This window comes from Eutrigla gurnardus (genome assembly GCF_963514095.1).
Source record: "Eutrigla gurnardus genome assembly, chromosome: 21".
In the NCBI taxonomy this organism is placed as follows: Eukaryota; Metazoa; Chordata; class Actinopteri; order Perciformes; family Triglidae; genus Eutrigla; species Eutrigla gurnardus.
In genome coordinates, this window is record NC_139932.1 from 4,747,740 (window position 1) to 4,768,921 (window position 21,182).

The window sequence follows — 21,182 nt, forward strand, 5'->3', positions numbered from 1 at the left end:
CACACATAGACATACCTCCAGACACACAAAGATTACCTCTAGTGACAGGCAAAAAACACATGCATGCCGCTACAGGCGTATTGTGTTATGTATTGTATGTGTTTAAATTGTAGATGGCGATAAGACAAAGGTAAGTTAACATTTAATTACAGCAGTAACACGAGTCTCCTGAAAGTGTTACTTACAAGGGATTGTTTGTTTTACTCACTCTCTGTCTTTTTATTTTTTTAAGTTAGGTGTTGGTGGCTGTTCCTGACAGAGGTCTCCAAGTCTCTTTTACTAGGTATTGATGGCAGTAGCAGACCTTCAGGATTACACACACTGCACCAGCCTCCCAACAAGAAGAGACATGTCATGTGGAAGACCTAGACTCAGCTTCCAGGACCAGATGAGAAGGATGGAGGACTACTGGACCAGATGAGAAGGATGGAGGACTACTGGACCAGATGAGAAGGATGGAGGACTACAGGACCAGATGAGAAGGATGGAGGACTACAGGACCAGATGAGAAGGATGGAGGACTACTGGACCAGATGAGAAGGATGGAGGACTACTGGACCAGATGAGAAGGATGGAGAACTACAGGACCAGATGAGAAGGATGGAGGACTACAGGACCAGATGAGAAGGATGGAGAACTACAGGACCAGATGAGAAGGATGGAGGACTACAGGACCAGATGAGAAGGATGGAGGACTACAGGACCAGATGAGAAGGATGGAGAACTACAGGACCATTTTTAATATTATATACATATGTGTGTATATGTATATATATATATGTTTTTGATGTGTAGATGGTTTCATCAGAAACGAAAGTACAAGAGTAATATGAATCATGATGTACATTTTGGTGACCAATCAACAGTATGGAACATTATTATAAGTCTAAAGGCGTTTCCACGTACGCCAAGTTCGGACTTGTGGGTTTTGTAGTTCAGACTTGGCTTGTAGTTTGATTCGGGAGTCCAGATTCTGGAGGACTTGGGCTGCGACTGATGACGGTGCACAAATCCACCAGAACGCAAGACAAGAGCGCAGATTGAGAAACGGCGTAAGGCCGGGTTGCTCTGACAAGGATTTACTTTAAACTTGCTCAAAATTAAGAAATATTAAACGTTAATATCGATGTTATTGGCAGGCGGGGTAGACCAATGGTGGAGGGCCATTTTAACATTTGATTGGTTCAAAATGGTGTCTGTGTATTATGCTGCGCAAATGAGCCAATTAACATTCGAGCTGAGATGTAGGGGGCGGGTCTTTATGTAGTATAAAGACGAACGTTGAGCCGTTGACTACGTACATTCATTGAGAGCTCATACACCGCATCCAGTACGAAAATGAGAGAAATTGTGCATCTTCAAGCCGGCCAATGTGGAAACCAGATTGGCGCTAAGGTTAGTTAAACTATATTTCGTTTGACTCGTGACTCATGTCGTGTTCTCCGCCGGGCTCTCTGCTCCCGGAGCGGCGCTTTGTGCCCGTTCGCGCCACTGAAACCAAACCCTGGAAATATAAACTGTCCTCTTTGTGAAAATGGCCATTTAAAGCTGAACGAAACGAATGCCCTTTTGGGTCGTCTTCAGTACCATCATGTGTTGGAGTTAAAGACGAATAGAAACGATTTAAACGCATTTTTGCATTTGTAAAACGTATCTCTAAATTAACGTATGCCCGCCTGCTGTAGCAAATCGTTAATACCAAGTTCAAAAACTGCTGACTGATCCACGTTGATTTGGATTTGCGGAAAATGGTTCGCATTGTTTGTTCGGCAACGTTACCGCAATGCGAAAAAAAGGAAGCAAGGATTTCTGGTGAAAGGAAGACGACACCGATAACGTTATATTAACCTTATAAACGCGACGATAAAATGGGTTTACATGGCGTGTTTGAGGCCTACTTGGCGATGCCTTTTTCTAGGGCCTATTTGCCCCGATGAGTAGACTTCTGCTTGTATTGTTTAATGGCGGTTGGCAAATAGCTTTTAGGTGCATTACCTCCACCTCCTGGACTGGAGTGTAGACCTGAACGTGTTATGTGCCACTACATTAATTACTCATAACACTGGTCTACGAACTATGTGGCAATATCCTGGTAGGCAACTCCATGTCATTGTTATTTAATAACTGAGATTTATTTTTGACCCAGTGAATGACAGAAGTGCAGTAGGTCACACTCAAATCTGTGCCACTGCAGTAAGGACTAAGCATTAGTACATCTGAATATGAGACGATACACAAATTATAATATAATGGTCAAAATAACTATTTACGATATTAACTCAATGATCAAATTATGCTCAAAACATCAGCAATCAAATGGTGTTCGATTTATATTTTGAAAAGATAACATTTTATTTTGATTTTGTTACAGATGAGCAGCATTGTCTATCTAGCTCCAACCATTATTTAAAAAAAAAAAACTCACATGAATTTTAACTGTCTAAACATTAATGACATGCATATTTAATGGATGAATGTTGCTTCTATCATTTGAGCGTGAAGAGCTAACAAAGGTTTGCATTCTTTCCTAATAGTTTTGGGAGGTGATCAGTGACGAGCATGGTATTGACCCAACTGGTACTTACCATGGTGACAGTGACCTGCAACTGGACAGGATCAACGTCTACTACAATGAAGCCTCAGGCAAGTTGAAGCTGGTCTGCTTTTATTTATTTATGTATTTATTTATTTTGTGCATGAATGACATTTAATTTTTGTTCACCACCACTTTTTTTTTTTATAGGTGGTAAATATGTGCCCCGTGCTGTGCTGGTTGATCTGGAGCCAGGTACCATGGACTCTGTGAGGTCTGGTCCTTTCGGCCAGATCTTCAGACCAGACAACTTTGTCTTTGGTAAATATTTTGTACACTTATGGTGCATATCATGGGTAGAAGATTCAAGTTTCTCCACGTTTGTGTGAAGCTTAACCTGATTCGTCTCTTGCAGGCCAGAGTGGAGCTGGCAACAACTGGGCTAAGGGTCACTACACAGAGGGGGCAGAGCTGGTGGACTCTGTCCTGGATGTGGTGAGGAAGGAGGCAGAGAACTGCGACTGCCTTCAGGGTTTCCAGCTCACACATTCCCTGGGTGGAGGTACCGGCTCCGGTATGGGCACCCTGCTCATCAGCAAGATCCGTGAAGAGTACCCCGATCGCATCATGAACACCTTCAGCGTGGTGCCTTCCCCAAAAGTATCAGACACAGTTGTTGAGCCCTACAACGCCACACTGTCGGTCCACCAGCTTGTAGAAAACACAGACGAGACCTTCTGCATCGACAACGAGGCCCTTTATGACATCTGTTTCCGTACCCTCAAGCTCACGACCCCCTCATACGGAGACCTCAACCACTTGGTCTCTGCCACCATGAGCGGCGTCACCACCTGCCTCAGGTTCCCCGGGCAGCTCAACGCTGACCTGCGTAAGCTTGCTGTCAACATGGTGCCGTTCCCCCGTCTGCACTTCTTCATGACGGGCTTTGCCCCCCTCACAAGCCGAGGCAGCCAGCAGTACCGAGCACTCACCGTGCCAGAGCTCACCCAGCAGATGTTCGACTCCAAGAACATGATGGCTGCCTGTGACCCACGCCACGGCCGCTACCTGACCGCGGCTGCCATCTTCCGTGGCCGCATGTCCATGAAGGAGGTCGACGAGCAGATGATGAATGTGCAGAACAAGAACAGCAGCTACTTTGTTGAATGGATCCCCAACAATATCAAGACCGCTGTCTGTGACATTCCTCCCCGTGGTCTCAAGATGGCCGCCACTTTCATTGGAAACAGCACCGCCATCCAGGAGCTGTTCAAGCGCATCTCTGAGCAGTTCACAGCCATGTTCAGGCGCAAAGCTTTCCTCCACTGGTACACCGGTGAGGGCATGGATGAGATGGAGTTCACCGAGGCAGAGAGCAACATGAATGACTTGGTGTCCGAGTACCAGCAGTACCAGGATGCCACCGCTGAGGAAGAGGGGGAGTTTGATGAAGAGGGTGAGGAAGACCTGGCCTAAATGTATCACTTTTCCAAATATCATCTGCCCGATTGTTAATGCGAGCTGTAATGTTCCAAGTCGGTTCTAGTTCTTGTTGTTCAGGAAGAGGGTGAGGGCAAGCTGGCATAAATGAATCACTTTTCCAAAGCTCTGCTGTACAATTGTTGATGTGAACTGTCACGTTCAATTTCCTTCAAGTTTCATTGTTCAGTGTATCGTTCATTTTAAAAGTTCTCCTTCACGTTCCAGTCTGCCTTCCTTGTTTTTCTGCCCGAGTATGTGATGAAACTCCTCACTGACTTCATGTGAAGGTAATGCTAGGTGTTGCACCACACTCTACATGTTGTAGCTGTTCACCGCTTTATTTTGTCAAATGAGATTTTCCATTTTCCATACCACGAATGCAGGTGTTTAAATATTAAAATGTTTTAAACTGGCATCCGAGCATTGACTCTAAAATGTGTATTTTATATTGCACTGGGGTCTTGAACACTAAAGCAGCGTCGGCAAATTGAGCCTAACTCTGGGTTCTGGATGAGTTCAATGAAGAGTTACACCTGCCGACTCTACAAAGCCATCATCAATGGAGTGCAGATCCTCTGTGTTTAAGGAGGAAACGAGCTCATCCTTCAAAAGTGGAGCGACGTGACTGAAACTAAGCAGACTGAATTGACTGCAGGTCGAAATGATGCATACGAATATTGAGCAAATGGTTTTAATCATATTTCACATATTAAACGGTAGAGCAGATATCTCAATGAAGAAACACCCTTAAACATTTCACAAAACTCCTGAGAATATTTTTAGATATGTGTGTGTATGTGTGTATATATATATATATATATATGTGTATAAATGTATATATGTGCATACATGTATACATATATACACATATATGTATATATGTGTGTGTGTTTATATATAAATATATATAAATATATACACAAAGACTGCAAAATGTTTCGCTGTGAATTCACAACAAATTATTGGATAATGTTTTGCATGACTTTCACAGTAAGGATTACAGCAATTTACTATAATTTTTAATCTATTACAATGCATTGTTGTAAAAGCACGACTGTATACTATAACTTTACAGCTTCTTGGCAAAGCAATTACATCCCCCAACAAACCACTCTGAGGTAATAGAATGGCATATTTATTAACACATATATTTTTCAACATAGAACAAATGCCAAGAAATTCAACTTCCTAGTCAAACTTTCCAAAGCCATCTTAAAATGCTGAGAAATTGTGCAGACACTTAAAGCCCATTCAAAGTCAATAGGTTTCCTCAAAAGGGCGTTCGCATGAGGGTTCATTGTTGTCTGCTTCTTGGTCTTTGAGCCTCTTCCAGGATTGATGCCCAGGAAGCACCTGTTAATAAGCAAAGATAGTTTCAGTTTTAAATAGACTTATGTATTGCAGGCAGCATTTATCAAGGTGTTCATCTGTGCTTTTTTCCATATCAAACCCTAATAGACTTAATGTTAAAAGAATTTTTCCGTAAACGAATAAATTCACCCAAGGAGGAGATCGGAGACATAAGTAAAGTCGACGTCTGACTTTAATCTTGTACAAGAGGAGCAGTTACAATGCAACAACGTGTGAGGATGCTACAGAGGAAGTGCTCAAATCACTGTTGTGACTTGAGTCTTTTAAAGGCACAGAAGATAACGCGTCACTGACAGTTAACCTTCATGTAGAACAAGACATCATGACTACCAGGCCTCTGATAACATTTAGGTCAGCCATGGGGATACTAAAGTAATAAACAGTTCAACACATAAAGCTGTAACCTGAACAAAGAACACTTTAAGACATGAGGTTATACAAAATTCTTATAACAGTCATCATTTTTCCAAAAGACATTTTCACACGATTTTGGCTGCATCCTTTTACAAGATCCTTTCATGTCCATGATACCGTCAGCAGGTGGAGGACGTGGAACCTCACAAATTGAGAGGCTGCGAAGCCGGGAAATCACATCATCAAGCAGAGAAGGAAACCCTATGGTTTTCTTTACATTTGAGTTCATCTTGTCTTTGAACAAATGATCCATAAGGCAGTTACTCCAGGAACTATTTCAATCTCTGTATCACCAAAACTGTTGCAATTCACTGTTTTGAGAGCCATCTACAGTGCTTTGGACTCTGTCACTTATATAGGATTCTGGACCAGTGATGTCACACCTTTTGGCTTTGATCTAGAAAAGGCACAACATCACAGTGATGTCACGTTTGGCTTCTTTTTTTTTTTTTTCATGTTTACAACATAGATGCATATCATCTCCATGACAACCAGAAAGAAAGAAAGAAAAACTTGACTTTGGGGACTATTGCACCCTATAATGTATAATTCCTGAAAATGTAAGAAAATCTGCACTTAAAGCACTTCTTACCTTTCTGGCATTTTATAAGCGTATGGTACACTAAAATGTAAAAAAAATCAGGTGTTGAAACTCATCAATGTTTAATTCTCATATATTTCTGATAAAAGTGTGACCAATCATTTTATTCCGACCGAATAAACGGATTGGCCGAGGTTCCTGCCTGTCATCCGTCGCAGCGTCGCCTACGCGGTCACGGCTTGCTAGTCGCGCCTCTCTAGCAGAGCGGTAGAGCGGTCTGTGAGAGAGAGCACGGAACGGCGAAGAACTGACAATGACGACCAAGCCAAGCCGCCACTTCCACCCCCAGCTGCTCCCACAGAGAAAACTATCAGCTAAAAGACGACTATTTCGCAAAAAGCTGCGTAAAAGAAAACACTTGATGAGTCGAGAGGCAGGACGCGAGTCAACATCGGCTCTGCTTTCCAGCGATGGCGGAGGCTAATGCAGCTTCATCCGGAGCTCAAAAGAGATGAGATGGTCGCGGAGCTTCTGCTGGACTGGTACTTTTAGTTTGCTTAATAGAGCGCAACATTACGCAACATTGCATGTGATAACGCAGCATCCAGATGCTATCAGTTACCAGAGTTACTATAGTTCTGTAATACTGTTATTTGTGCAAGGAAGATTAGCTTTAGCACTGGTAGTGTAAACAAACCTGGCTGTGTCAAGTCTGTTTGTTTACACTACCGGCGACGTTAGCTTCAGCGTTAGCATCAGCGCTAACGTCGTCTCGTAGTAGTAGTAGTAGTAGTGTAAACAAACTGTCACAGCCTGGTTTGTTTACACTACCAATGACGTTAGCTTCAGCGTTAGCATCAGCCTCGGTGTTTATTGTGAAGTTGTCATTAACCCCGTTCTAGTATTAAAACTCCGGGTTTGCGTTTGACTTTGTTGGTCGTACAGTAACCAGAGCTAGTTCAGAACATTGCTTCTCCGTCCGGACTTCTTCGGCTAATAGATAATGCTGGCTAGCTGACATCTATGTAAATAAGAGCCATCTGTCTTTGCTTGTGACTTTTTCAATTATTGGGCAGAAATACTGTTTACCAGTAGAGAACTCTACATTGTAATAACCCGTCCATGTAATCTGTGTGTGTGTGTGTGTGTGTGTGTGTGTGTGTGTGTGTGTGTGTGATTTACAGTTGTGAGAAAACAACTTCAACTCCAGTAAGGCCTGGATTTACTAGGCCTCCTCCATCACCCTTGTCAACCATATTTATATATACAATCTGCTTATACAAAAAGAAAGAAAGAAGTATGAGTACATCCCAGACAGTACATCCAGCGTGGAAATGTAATAAATTCCCAATAATGTAATAAGGTATGACATTATCAGTAAAAATGTTATTGCAATATCCATCCATCCATCCATCCATCCATTTTCTACCGCTTATCCTGTATTCAGGGTCGCGGGGGGGCTGGAGCCGATCCCAGCTGTCATTGGGCGAAGGCAGGGTACACCCTGGACAGGACGCCAGTCTATCACAGGGCCAACATGTAGAGACAGACAACCATTCACTCTCACATTCACACCTACGGGCAATTTAGAGTCATCAATGAACCTATCCCTATTGCAATATCAGTCCTGATATTTTATTACATTATTGGTGAAGTTATTTAAGTCGTCTTACATTTTTTAAGGCGTTATTACATTTTCATTCAATTATTACATTATAGGGTGCTACATGCCACTTTCTCAGGAATGCCTTTGAGCTGTCTGTCCTCTTTGGCTTGATGAAACTGACCTGACTCAGGGGTGCTGGCCTGTCTTCTGGACACGTCTTTCTCGATCAAAGCTCCTTGTGAGCTTGCTGTGTCTGTTCTTACCATCCTGACTTATAGCGCAACCTTAGCTGTGTTTCAGTTTGTGTCAATCTCTGTATTTATTCATTTCCATATTCATATCTATCCATTTTAATGTATTTATTTGTATGTATTTATGTATTTTTTCACCCATATGTAAATGAAGGTGTGCCTTGAAGGCGTCACTTAGCAGCCATTTGATAATCAACATAAGGCCATTTATATGGGTAGGCCTAAATAAAAAAGGGAAATACAGACAACAGCTGATATAAATATAAAAGAATATTATATTGGGAAATATTAAATGATAAATAAATTAACATAAAAAAATATATATTTAATTTATTTTTAATTGATGTGCATACCTTTTATTTTCACATTAACTTGCACATTTATTTGATAACTGAGACTACAATGGGGCAGCTTGAGTCCTCTACACAGCACATGCATCGATAAACTCTCACATAAAAGCAACTCACTGTGACCTCTGCACCTTCAGACATCGCTGTCCGGTCCAGTCAGGAAATACATACAGTCCCTCCACATAACAACTAAAGAAATCATAAAAAATACAATTCATAAGTACGGGGAATGAATTAATATGGACATTTTTAACAGAATTTTCTCTCCCTCTCATCTCTTCAGGTCAATGACCTCCCAGATTTCCTCCACGGGAAGGACCGGGAACTCTGCCAGCACATCCGAATCACCTACGTCACCCACAAGCCTGCTGTGAGGGGCCGTGATTGGATGAGGAGAGACAGGAGGGTGGGACTTCCTCCTGCATCCTCGCCCTCTCGCAGACCCAGCCACTGCCCAACACCACGCACCTCAGAGGGTCAAAAACACAACTTTTTACAAACAAGTGTCATTGTCCAACAAAGTCTTAAGAATAAGGTCAGTGGCACATTAACTGGTGTTTTGGCTTTGCAGACCAGCATGTTGGATTTGCTAATTCATTAATTAATTGAGACTATTAATGCCAAGGGTTCAGCTTAGATCAGTTACAGGCCAAGGTTTATAAGAGCGGCTGTGACTCAGGAGGAAGAGCAGGTCTCACACTCATCACCCAGTTAGTGTTTCCAGCTTGTGTCCTTGAGAAAGATCCCAAATAGCTCCTGATATCCAGGCCAGCGCCTTGCATGGCTGTTTTTGCCACCAGTGGTGTGAGAGATGGATGAAACTACAACCTGCAAGGCACCGTTGCAACCACGCTACCAATGCAATCAGAGGACTTTAGCACTTAGCTGTAAAGTTTACCTTCAATAATGGAAGCTAACGTTGTAAACAGCTTCACAACAGAAGCCCAAAATCCAAGATTGGCGACGGCCAAAGAGCTGAACTCGAGACTCTAAAACCGTAGTCCACGAACTAATGGGTGACATCACCATGACTACGCCGCTTCTACTCTACAGTCTTTGGTTGAAATATGTGTTAATCTACTCTGGGTATTTTACCTTTATGGAATAATAATCCTGTCTCTGTTATTAACACCCTCCCCCCCCTCCCTCCCTGCAGAGGTGCCCTGGCCTCCAGAATGCTGCTTGCCTTGATTTGTGCTGCAGAGCTTCAAACACAGAACCAAAGATCCCAGGTTGACTGTGAGGTGAGCTGCTCACATTAATGTCATTATGTATTTAATCCGTTTTAAATGTCACAGCTGTCCTTCTCTGTCAGCCTCAGGACTTCCTAGCTGAGTATCTGGACGCTGCCTGCTCCCTGCTCTTTGAACTGCTGCTTTTAGGCCACGAGGTGAGTGACAACTATACCATGGAATACTATTTTAATTACTCTCACTGCCAAAGGGGGAGACAAAGGTTTGGATACAAAACAATCTTTGCTTGTCTATAATAAACAAATCCAAATATATCATACATATAGGTGTAAAATGTCTTGTTTGCAAGTGTGGGGAAGTCCAATCATTTGCACTCAGCCTGTGAATTTACACTTTATTGTCTTTATTTAGGCCAGCAGATGTTCTTCAGCGGACAACTCCCTGTCTGTCGGTTGGATGCTCGGAGTCCTGCAGCCACATCCTCACCTGGTAACGTTCCTCACTGGCACTTTAGTAGAGATGGGAAACATATTCTCACATGAACTCTCCAAATAAGGAAGCTTGGTCAGATACGTGAAGCTTCAAACTTGACTTAAGAGTCAAAGTGTAGAGGGAGTTACTCTCCTCCTGAACTGCCTGAAATGCCTCCATTCAAATGTTGCCTTTTCTTCTATAAAGTGTTGAGTCACCAAGTAACACTTTTGAATAATATTGATCTATAAAGTGTGGTGTGGAGTCAAAACTGAAATGAAGCTGGTCTCCTTGTGCCTCTGCAGTTGTCCTTCATTGGTCACCAGGTCCAGCAGGTGGTGCTGGTTTTGTCAGACCTGCAGGAGTCCTTTCTGAGTCCGGTTCAGTCTGTTCTGCTCTTCCAGCGCTGTCGCCTCCTGCTGGCCTGCCTGCAGTACAACAACCAGTTGGCCCAGCACCTCAGCTCCCACTTCAGAGTGGAGTTCAGGTTTGTGCTGCTCTGAAAACAGTCTTATTTTTAAGATGATTTGATTATTTTACACGTTAAGAAGATGTGTGTCTTATCTGTGACACAATAAACAAGTGATAAAGTGGTTCCAGTATGTTTTAGTGGCTTTAAGAGTTTTAAGCATATTTTATAATATATTGTGGATAATATTGTGTAATTATTTTGGCCAGGGTAATAGTGATGTGAAATGTTCACACTACCGGGTCCATTCGTTTTGCATATAGTGTTTTTTTAAATGTGTAGAGTAAGTAGAAGTGCAGTAACTAGTACGATGTTTTCCTCTGAGATGTAGTGGGCTTCCTTGGGTTTTATCTAAGGATCTGTGTTTTCCCCTCCAGGTACTTCGTGAAGCTGTCGCGTGCCGAGGAGAAGCTGCCGCCTCACCACCCGATCAGCCAACCGACTGTACGACTGGTGGAGCAGATCCTGGCTGTTTATCTGCACAGATGATCGCACACCAACACATGTGCTCTCACGCCTACAAACAGGGCTGTGACAGTGTGTGCCTTTACCAACGTCTGAGTGAGTTGATGCTCAGTCAATCTGCCACTAACACAGGTGGAGCAAATGATCCCAGCAGGAGCGATAGCAGCTTTCTAACATGTGTAGCATCGTGTTCACCATGTTCACCATCGTAGCTTAGCACGTTAGCAACCAACCATCTGCTAACAGACACTAAAACCAAACATTTCTGCCGTATGAACATTCTTCCCTGTATTCCTGGATTCTGCCTTTGTGAATATTTTGAACATGTAGATTTGTAAATGTGCTGAGTCCTCAGGTGAGGTGCGCTGTAAATAAAGGTTATTTGAAGGTAAGGTTTTTTGCCTGGCTCATGTTTTGTGGCAACACACAGTGGCCAATCAAATGCATGTATTCATGGTAGATTATGTCTGTCTATCACCCGATAGACAAAAGAAGATAAACAACAGTTAGACTGAAGAAGCGAGTGGTAATAATACCCAGTCAGTCTGAGGTTTAGGCTACTGTCGGCAGGTGGTGCATTAAAGATCTTCAAATTTACCAGAAGCCACATATCTGAGACTAAGAACTACTATACTGTTGTATCTCCTTTGTTTATTCTGTACGCTTTAAAGGTGTTGGTCTGTGGATTTTGGTGCTTTTTCTATCTTTTTCAAGTCTTTATGCTAAACTAAGCTAACCAGCTCCAGCTATGTGCTTACCTTGTCATTTGTTTTCTGCCTAGTCCTGCCCCACTGTGATGTGATTGGCTAGTACTGTACTACTGTGATGTGATTGGCTAGTACTGTACTACTGTACTGTGATTGGCTAGTACTGTAATACTGTGATGTGATTGGCTAGTACTGTACTACTGTACTGTGGTTGGCTAATTCTGTACTAGTGTACTGTGATTGGCTAGTACTGTACTACTGTACACGCTACACTGGCAACAGGAAGTTACTTATTTCTGATCCATAAAATCCAAGTTCCAGTTTGTGCAAATCCTTCACAATAAAAGCTGGAATCCAAACAGACTGAGGCTCTAAACAACATTGATAAATAAAACACTGTAAAAACAACGCAGCAAACTTTTCTATAGTTTCTATGTTTAAAAACTCAACTCTGGAGTAAATTGTTTTTAAATGTATTTCTTGTATTTTGTAAATGAACTAAAAGTAAACTCTTATTTTGGGTTTCGATGTCATGTTGTTCTTTATTTCCATGTCCTTCAGAAATATAGGTACAAAGATTTACATTCAAGATTTAGCATCAAATGAAAGTATTTGCTGAAGACAAACTTGCCGTTTGTAACAATTCTAATATTTAATATTTATTTAAGAATGGAAAAATGATGACGGTTGTCTGGTTTTAATGCTACTCAGTAACTTAGAAATAGAACGTTTTCTGATCATTTACTTCAGTAAAAGTACCAATAACACAGTATCAAAGGCCTTCACTCAAAGATATTTAAGTAAAATTACAAAAATATTAGCATCAACATATACTTGAAGTACCAAATATACTTGGCACATTCTAGATTTATTTCTGCATTATGATTATTAATGCCGTTTTTACATTCCTGCTTATACTTTTAATAGAAACGCTTGTCAGCAGTAGTATAAAACATTTAAAAAATGTACTTTTGTATCCCACATGCTGTAATTCTACTATGATAGGAGAGCTCGATACTTCTAAAATGATTTATGATCCTGATAATGGAATGTATTTCATCGCGATCCGCAATGAAACCCAATATTTTGCCAGCAGTAAAATTCAACAGCAGCCTTTTAAAATGGTATGAAGTTGAATCAGCATCGCTCTGATAAGCTTCATGAAGAGAGGCGTTGGTGTTGTCATAGCAACATGTTTTTATACTGTCCATCTGGCCCGTACCATACACTGTGTGGTCATTTAGTGCTACAGTTCCCTCTTTTAACCACTAGGGTGTGATGTTATGTTGGGATGTTATTTCTCAACAGCCTTTTGTTGTGTGTTTTCAAGTGATTTAAGTCAAACCACCCCATGTGGTGCTCTGAGACTGGAAAAAAAAATTCTTTTTTTTTTTGTCGATTTCCCAAAACTGTCATCATACTATAAGAACACACCACCTCAGAAATGTGGAATCTGTATTTGCATTCGTCCCCGTAACATTCAGCATCGACTCGACATTTGGTGCACTGAGCTTCAAATCTTTGCATGTCAACTTTTAATTATGAATCCATTGTCATTTTGAGAATCAACACAGTGTAAAGTAAAGTGTGTCGTCAAAATGACGTCACCCATTGGTGGATCTGGATCCATGTGGATTCTGGTGTGAAGCTGTTCACAAAGTTGGCTTCATAATTCAGGGTCAACTTTACAGCTAAGTGTTAAAGTCATCTTAGTAGCTAACTGCATTGGTAGTGACCTGTCAATCAGCAGGTAGCCCCGCCCCCTAAAGCATCCCCTGCTTTCTGGTCTATTTGACTCTAAATGAATCATAATGTACTAAATGAACATCATGCTGGATTGAAGAAGACTTGAGATTGAGACCATAAACTCATGTTTACAATGTTTACAGAGATAATACTTCAAGAGAGAAGTAGAGTCATTTTTCTCATAGACTTCTATACAACCAGACTTCTTTTTGCAACCAGAGTTGTCGCCCCCTGATGGCCAGCAGAGAGAATGCAGGCTTAAGATACTTCAGCTTTGGCTTCACTTTTCAGAGCGGAGGTTGCCTCTTGTGTAAAACTGGATTAAAAGTAGATTCATGGCAGCTTCTGTCAGACGACCATGAACGCAGGAATAAAGATGCCATCGACAGGCGGCCAAATGAACCCGATCTTTACCTCGTTTTAAACGGGACTTTCTGGGTTTGAAAAGTGTTGGAAACATTTGGGATAATGTCAATACATAAGTCAATAAAATAATGTGAATAACATGGTCTAGTCATTTGTAGATATTTTAAAGCAGTATGTTCCATATTCTACACGTTTAAGTAAGATTTTGAAGTACGTGAGTACTTGGTCCACCTCTGTGTGTGGATATCCCCAAACCTCTGCAAATAAAACCAAAGTGTCCACTAACTTATTACACTTTTAATACCCATATTTCCTCATCTCTGCTCAGTCATGGCGGTCCTTGGTCATGGGGCTCTGTCATGTTGCATTTGGGGTTTATTGGTACAATGTTGTCTTCTTTATTGTATATTTCCACATAGTTTCAGTGCTTTTTTGTTGGTTTTATATGCTTCGCCCTGTGATCCATCATTGCACTGCACTCTATGTGTGCTCCTTGCTTATGAATCTAGACGTTATTATTGGAATTCATGAATGTCAGATTTACTGTACTTTTTCTTCTGCACAGAACGATTAATACAGCTGATTTATTCCTGAGTTTTCTTCAGATCTGACACGTCGTGGAGTATCTTGTACTTTTATAGAAGCAACATCCATGTGTGTTTGTGTGTTTGGAGTAACAGAACAACAACCGAAGAGCAGCGTCGCCCCCTCCTCCTTTCTGTTTTAATATCTCTTATGGAAAACACATCACAATGATTCATTATCGTTCCACGAGCCACGATGGACCTGCACATGTTATTCCTACATAAGACCTAAGTTCACTGTTAATTCATCCTGTGCAGATTTCATAAAAAGTATGCAGTCTTAAATGTCCCATATTTCATAATCCTCCCAATACATTTGTGTACGTACATTTATCAGAATATGATGACAACACTTAGAATAAAAACAAACATCTGAACATCTGTGTGGTGTTTAGGACATTTTATGAGTTCTGTATGAGTTTTTAAGGAAAATAAATACAACTAGCTTTTTTGTTGCTCTTCATCATGTTCTAAGTGTGCTGACGTTTATTGATCTTAGCTGGATATTGATTAGATAAAAATAGTTTATTCATACTGAAATGTTTGGTCAAGTTTGAAGTCGTGTTACTTTCTAGAAAGCTGGTTTAAGCGTTTATGTTTTTGATATTTCTGTCCATTTATTCTTACTATTACATCAGTTTATGCTTTAAGCTGTTTTACCATTTATGCACCCGTTAGCAAGTTTAACAATTTATCCATCAGGTCACTTTTAGACATCTATTTCAACCATTTATTCTTCACTATTTCAACTGTGTATCTATTATTTCTACTAACTGTTTCAACTTTTTATCCATTATTATGATTAGAAATCTATGTCAACGATTTAACCATGACATGTAGATGACTGTTCAGACCCACAAACAGGTGTTGGATAGGATTCATCCATTAGTGAAAGCAGCGTCATGGTGGCCTGGAGCCAATCAGCTGACTCACTATGTAGATTTATTTTTGGAAGTCATTTTTTCCAAATAGACGTCCTCAGCAAACTCTCAACGGTATTTAGGAAGAGTTTCTGAGACATGAGTTATGACTTACTGATCTGCATCCAAGCTGAAAACGAGTTTCATCACTAAAGTCGATGAAGGAGGTTCCTTTTAGCGCCCACACAGGATGCAGCAGCTCGGACCACGACGGTCTGATCAGATTATGTGGGCATCTTTCCAGTGGACTGTTTCTAGTCCTGTCAGATCAGGTTCAGTCTGCAGCCTGTTGTGAACCACATCTGATTGCTATTTATTGCCTCGTGGTCTGGTTCTTCCACCGATATGGAAACTGATACACCAGGCTGACATTTGCTGCTCATTACAATTTGCATATGGTTCTGTCCTTTTGATGGTTGTTGGACAGCAGACATTTTGTCCTGTTATAGATGTTATGAATGGAGCAACGGCATCATCAATGAGTGTGATTAGACCCGCCCCTCCTGCTCTGTCAATGTGCACTCATGGGAAGAGACCCAGACCATTTCATTCCATGGTTTGATGTCCTGTCACAGTGTCGGAAAAATGCATGATGACATGAAAATACATACAAACATACAAAAACATGAAATGTGTCTGTTTCGGAATGCCCAAGCACACGCGCGCACACACGCAAGAACGCACGCGCGTCACTCATTGTCGTGGAAACAGAATAAAATTGAACAATGACGGTCAGAGCTGGTATAAAAGAGCTGTCGGCCATTTTGCGTTCTCTTTTCGCACTTGATCTTGACACAACTTGGTGAAACTGTAGAGTGGACCCAAACAGTAGAGAGTTTCAAGCAAAAGACCCCAAAACAGCAGAGAGTTTTACACCGCCGAAGAAGAAGGACCAGAAACCAGAGGATCGTAGACAGCGACTGCGGGGAAGAAGAGGCCGACGAAGGCCCTCCGGGCTGCGGATCCAGAGGCAGCCCCAGGGCCCAGATCTGAACCGCGGGATGCGGGTAAGACAACTTTGTTGGTTATTTCGCTTTACTTGTTGATTCATCCCTTAAAGACGCTAAAAGCGCCCAAAGTCAGAAATCAGTGTCACTTTTGGAGTTTGACGGTGAACAACAGTTCACATCAGTTCACGAGGACTGGTGGGAAAACCGACATTTGGTGAAAGCAGACACTCGCTCCAGGATGTCTTCAATGTAATATTTGTGGGACAGAATGTGTTAAATATGGCGGGGGAGCCGTGGAGTGTTGTTTGGTCGCAAAGTTGTGTTGTTTTGGTTTGAAAACGTCAAATCTTCCACATCTTCCATGGAGATTTATGAACAAAGATGGCGCCGGTCCATATTTCATAAAATGCTCAACATGGGTTTTAGTGGAAATGACGGAAGTGTGACGTCGGCCCGGACAGTTCGGTAAAGTTGGAAATATATTTACATTTTCAAACTTCCGGGATCAATAAATCTGAAGTGAAGTTATGAGTGGAGTTATTGATTTTTGTTACAGCGTCTTACTCTTGTCTTGTGCGCATAGAGATCAATGTTCTCCGTCCAGCTCGGAGGAGCTTATTTATGTAAGAAATGGGGGTTTTGGTCCTTATAGCTCGTAGTCTATGATATTAATGTGGGACAGAGGCATCATTTGTGTTTGAAAAACGTTTCACTTCAGATTTATTGATCCCGGAAGTTTGAATCTGTGAATATATTTCCTACTTTACCGAAGTGGCCGGATGACGTCCACCGAGTTGTGCGTCGTTGCTTGTTGCTCTTCTGTCTTCGAGGAACCAGAGAGATCTGTTAACAAGCGCTGCAACCTGTTGCTCATTATAAATCATCGAGCCCAATGATCCAAAGAAAGTGTCGGTGGAATCAGCTCATCCAGCAGATTCACATGGTTTTCATTGATTTGAATGAACTATTTCTAGAAATGTGTTTTTGGCTGCTTTTGACTGTGACTTTTAAGAGTTGGTGGTGACAATTTATATTTCAGGATGTATTTTCTTCCAGAAAGTCCTTTTATGATGAAAATGTTGACGGTATTTTCATTTTTAAATGCAACAAAAGCTTAAAGGTTGTGTTTGTTACTGTCCTTAGACCGTTGGGCGCGTCACCTGGACTTCCGTCCTGCTGCCGGACGGAAGGCTGATCCTGAGGAGGGTCCCGGCTCCCGCCTCCTCCAGCAGCTCCTTGGGGAGCTCATCACCCAGGTTTTCCCCTCCCAAACCTTTTTCCACAGGTTTCCCTGCGACCCTCTTCCCTCTCTCCTCTTCCTCTTCCTCTTCAAGCTCCTCTCCTACCTGCTCCCTTGCCTCCTCACCCCCCAGCCCCCCCTTTTGTTTTTCCCCTATCTCCCCCCTCGACCTCTTCTCCGAACTCCCCCCTATGTTCTCCCCCTTGCCCCCCATTACCTACTTTGGCTCATCCTCGAGCTCCTCCCCCAGCTCCCCCTTTTGTTCTTCCCCTATCTCCCCCCTTGACCCCTTCTCTGAGCTCCACCCCATTCTCTCCCCCGTTCCCCCCCGAACCAACTCTCCTTGGTCCTCGAGCTCCTACCCCGGCTCCTCCCCCAGCCCCCCCTTTTGTTCTTCCCCTATCTCCCCCCTTGACCCCTTCTCTGAGCTCCATCCCATTCTCTCCCCCGTTCCCCCCCGAACCAACTCTTCCCCAAGCTCCTCCCCCGGCTCCCCCTTTTGTTCTTCCCCTATCTCCCCCCTCGACCCCTTCTCTGAGCTCCACCCCATTCTCTCCCCCGTTCCCTCCCAAAGCAGCTTTCCTTCTTCCTCAAGCTCCTCCCCCAGCACCTCCTCGTGTTCTTCCTCCTTCTCCCCCCTCAGGCTCTTCCCTGGTCTCTCCCCCATGCTCTGCCCCGTGCCAGAAAAGGAGTCCCGGACTCCTCTAGCTCGTGATCCTCCAATGAAGATCACACTTAGAACAGCATTAGCTAGTTTAGCTGCGACAGCCTCAGCCCCTAGCTCGACACCTGTCTCCTCCACCTCACAGCCCCTAGATAGTCTCCAAGAATTTAGGCGGATCTCAACGGGCCCGGAGCTAAAGTGGGTTAGGAACATGCGGGCCCTTTTGCGAGAGAGGAAACAACAGCTTAGCGTAGGGCGTAAAAGAGCTGCTGGACAGCTGGGAGGCAGCCCTCCTAAGAAGCGCCGGGTGTTAGAGTTTGATAGTTTGTTTTGGGAAACCCACTTAGAGGCCATGCTTCAATAACAAAATGGCCTGTAATGTCCTGTCCTGTACTGTCTTGTCCTGTCCTGTCCTGTCCTGTCTTGTCCTGTACTGTCCTGTCCTGTCCTGTCCTGTCCTGTACTGTCCCATCCTGTCCTGTTCTGTCCCGTCCTGTCCTGTTCTGTCCCGTCCCGTCCTGTCCTGTCCTGTGATGTTGTGTCCTGTGATGTTGTGTCCTGTCCTGTTCTGTCCTGTCCCAACCTGTCCTGTTCTGTCCTGTTCTGTTCTGTCCCAACCTGTCCTGTTCTGTCCCGTCCTGTCCTGTCCTGACCCGTCCTGTCCTGTGATGTCCTGTCCTGTGATGTTTTGTTCTGTCCTGTGATGTCCTGTCCTGTGATGTCCTGTCGTGTGATGTCCTCTCCTGTCCTGTGATGTCCTGTCCTGTGATGTTTTGTTCTGTCTTGTGATGTCCTGTCCTTTGATGTCCTGTCCTGTGATGTCCTGTTGTGTGATGTCCTGTCGTGTGATGTCCTCTCCTGTCCTGTGATGTCCTGTCTTGTGATGTCCTCTCCTGTCCTGTTCTGTCCTGTCTTGTGATGTCCTGCTCTGTCCTGTCTTGTACTGTTCTGGACATCGCAGGCCATTACAGGACAGGGCAGGACACAACTGATCAGATGTCACGTGTGTCCTTTGTTGAGCCGTTATGTCCCGTCCAAACAGGACAAATGAGGTAAGTAAGAATGTCCCTCCTAGTGGATTCTAGTCGGGGTCCATTCAACAGGTAATAGTGTCCTCTGTGGTGGACTTGAAGGATCAAAAGGTGAGTTGGACAGCTACACAATGTATGATTTGTATTCTTTATGCACCTGGCCTTGAAACTAATTACATTAATTTTGTATGCAGGATTCCATTTGATTGTCTTCAGCACTGCCTTGGACCCAAACTGGAAAGAAGACCCAGAGGAACCCCAGGACCCTCAGGACCCTCAGGACCCCCAGGACCCTCAGGAACCCCAGGACCCTCAGGACCCTCAGGACCCCCAGGACCCTCAGGACCCTCAGGACCCTCAGGACCAGACCACAGAGACGAGGGAAGCAATGCCTTGATCCTGAAATGGAAGAACCAGGTAAGGAATAACTTTATTAAGCTGCTATTATTATTATTATTATTATTATTATTATTATTATTATTATTATTATTATTATTATCATTATTATTATGCTTGATCTAATACATTTACCTTTGTTTTCTTCATGAAGTCAATTTAAGAAATCAATGAAATGTTTTTTTTTTCATTCATAAAGAAGCCAAAGGCTGAGAAAGATGAGCAAGCGCCCAGAGATGAAGATGAGGGAAGCGACGTGTCCACAGAGAACATGGACGAGCACAGCGAGGCATCAAAGTATGTGAACTTGATTATGTTGCAGTGACTTTATGTGAGCACACGTCTGTAAAATGTCTCTCTAGATACTGTAAGTTTCCTCCAGAATATAATAGCGTTGCTCCCCACTGCTGCTCTAAGTGTTTTCTCTTCTTCTTGTCCTTTCTCTTCAGGTCCATCAGGTCCAGGTCTATGAAGTCTGTCTGTCTCCTCACCAGCAGCAAAGCAGCAGAGCGTCTAAGCTCCAGAGAAGATGCTCTCCTCCAGAGACGTGTCCAGACTTCTGCTTATGAGAGCTGAGCAAACAGCTGACCAGTCGGCAGAGAGCATTCTGGGAAGTGCCAGCTGAAAGACATCTCCAGTGTCTACAGTACATCATCAGACCATCCAAACAGTTCCTCCAATAAAAAGACAAAAGTCTGTCTACGTTTACGATTGGTCTCTGTCTTTAATGTTGGATGTAAAAGAAAGATAGAAGCTGAAAACATGGAGTGGACTCAAACGTGTAAAATCACTGTTCTCAGTCACTTTGCTGCAGTTATCAAATTCAAATAGTTTCAACTCACATCATCATGGAATCAGTCTGGAACCACTTTGAGTAACTTCTATATAGAAACAACCTTAGAATGTATTCTAAACATACATCCTACAGATATCATAAAGCCCTCAGATAACTTCAGATAGCAGTGAAACAGCACCATCTTGTGGTGGCCGTGTGTTGCTATAAGTCCAACCAGAAGCCTCCGTAAACACTGTTGTCACGGTGTGTTACCTTTCCAGCTAATCGGCCCTGAACCCTAGTTGGGAGCACGCTGTGGATGCTAACGTGACCTTTGCTCGTTCAGCTGGTGACCCGCATTTCTAGTGTCCGGGTGACACGACCAGAAGAATGACAGGAGAGATCCTTCACCGTCCAACCAGAGGCTTTCATTGAGTCGTCTACAAGAGGACAAACGCTGCAGTCTTGTGAGGCTGTAATCTTGAGCTCATCTAATACACTTCTGCTGGCTAACAACACTCATTTGTACATTCACCGGCTGCAGCGAGGGAGCAGCGGCTTCTCACATCCACACACATCCACGGGGACTACGCTTCCCATCACACCTCACCTCACATACCGGTACGCAGGTTACCCATAAGGCCGGCAACACTACCC

The 21,182-nt window shown here is 43.1% G+C and overlaps 2 protein-coding genes across 2 annotated transcripts in view; both read left to right on the forward strand.

Moving 5' to 3' along the window:
• LOC311031959 (uncharacterized protein C12orf56-like) overlaps window positions 1-11,423 on the forward strand; it is an 89,112-nt gene extending 77,689 nt beyond the window's left edge. Inside the window, exons 3-8 of the mRNA XM_084038561.1 lie at window positions 8,832-9,024; window positions 9,705-9,792; window positions 9,864-9,938; window positions 10,153-10,230; window positions 10,518-10,699; window positions 11,059-11,423. Coding sequence (XP_083894687.1) covers window positions 9,724-9,792; window positions 9,864-9,938; window positions 10,153-10,230; window positions 10,518-10,699; window positions 11,059-11,170 — 516 coding nt within the window. The 5' untranslated portion in view covers window positions 8,832-9,024; window positions 9,705-9,723 and the 3' untranslated portion in view covers window positions 11,171-11,423. The remainder of the gene's footprint in view (window positions 1-8,831; window positions 9,025-9,704; window positions 9,793-9,863; window positions 9,939-10,152; window positions 10,231-10,517; window positions 10,700-11,058) is intronic.
• Window positions 1,256-4,428, forward strand: LOC311031833 (tubulin beta-1 chain-like). Its single transcript, XM_084038354.1, has 4 exons — window positions 1,256-1,395; window positions 2,535-2,643; window positions 2,744-2,854; window positions 2,949-4,428. Exons 1-4 carry the CDS (start codon window positions 1,339-1,341, stop codon window positions 4,007-4,009), a joined length of 1,338 nt encoding a protein of 445 aa, XP_083894480.1. The 5' UTR covers window positions 1,256-1,338; the 3' UTR covers window positions 4,010-4,428.
• Window positions 11,424-21,182: the final 9,759 nt, after the last annotated feature.

Excerpts from the sequence above, each read along its gene's own strand:
- LOC311031833 (XM_084038354.1), top strand. The coding sequence starts at position 1,339 with ATGAGAGAAATTGTGCATCTTCAAGCCGGCCAATGTGGAAACCAGATT. Across the intron at positions 2,644-2,743 it reads CTACTACAATGAAGCCTCAG|GTGGTAAATATGTGCCCCGT; the intron begins GCAAGTTGAAGC and ends TTTTTTTTATAG. Across the intron at positions 2,855-2,948 it reads ACCAGACAACTTTGTCTTTG|GCCAGAGTGGAGCTGGCAAC; the intron begins GTAAATATTTTG and ends CGTCTCTTGCAG.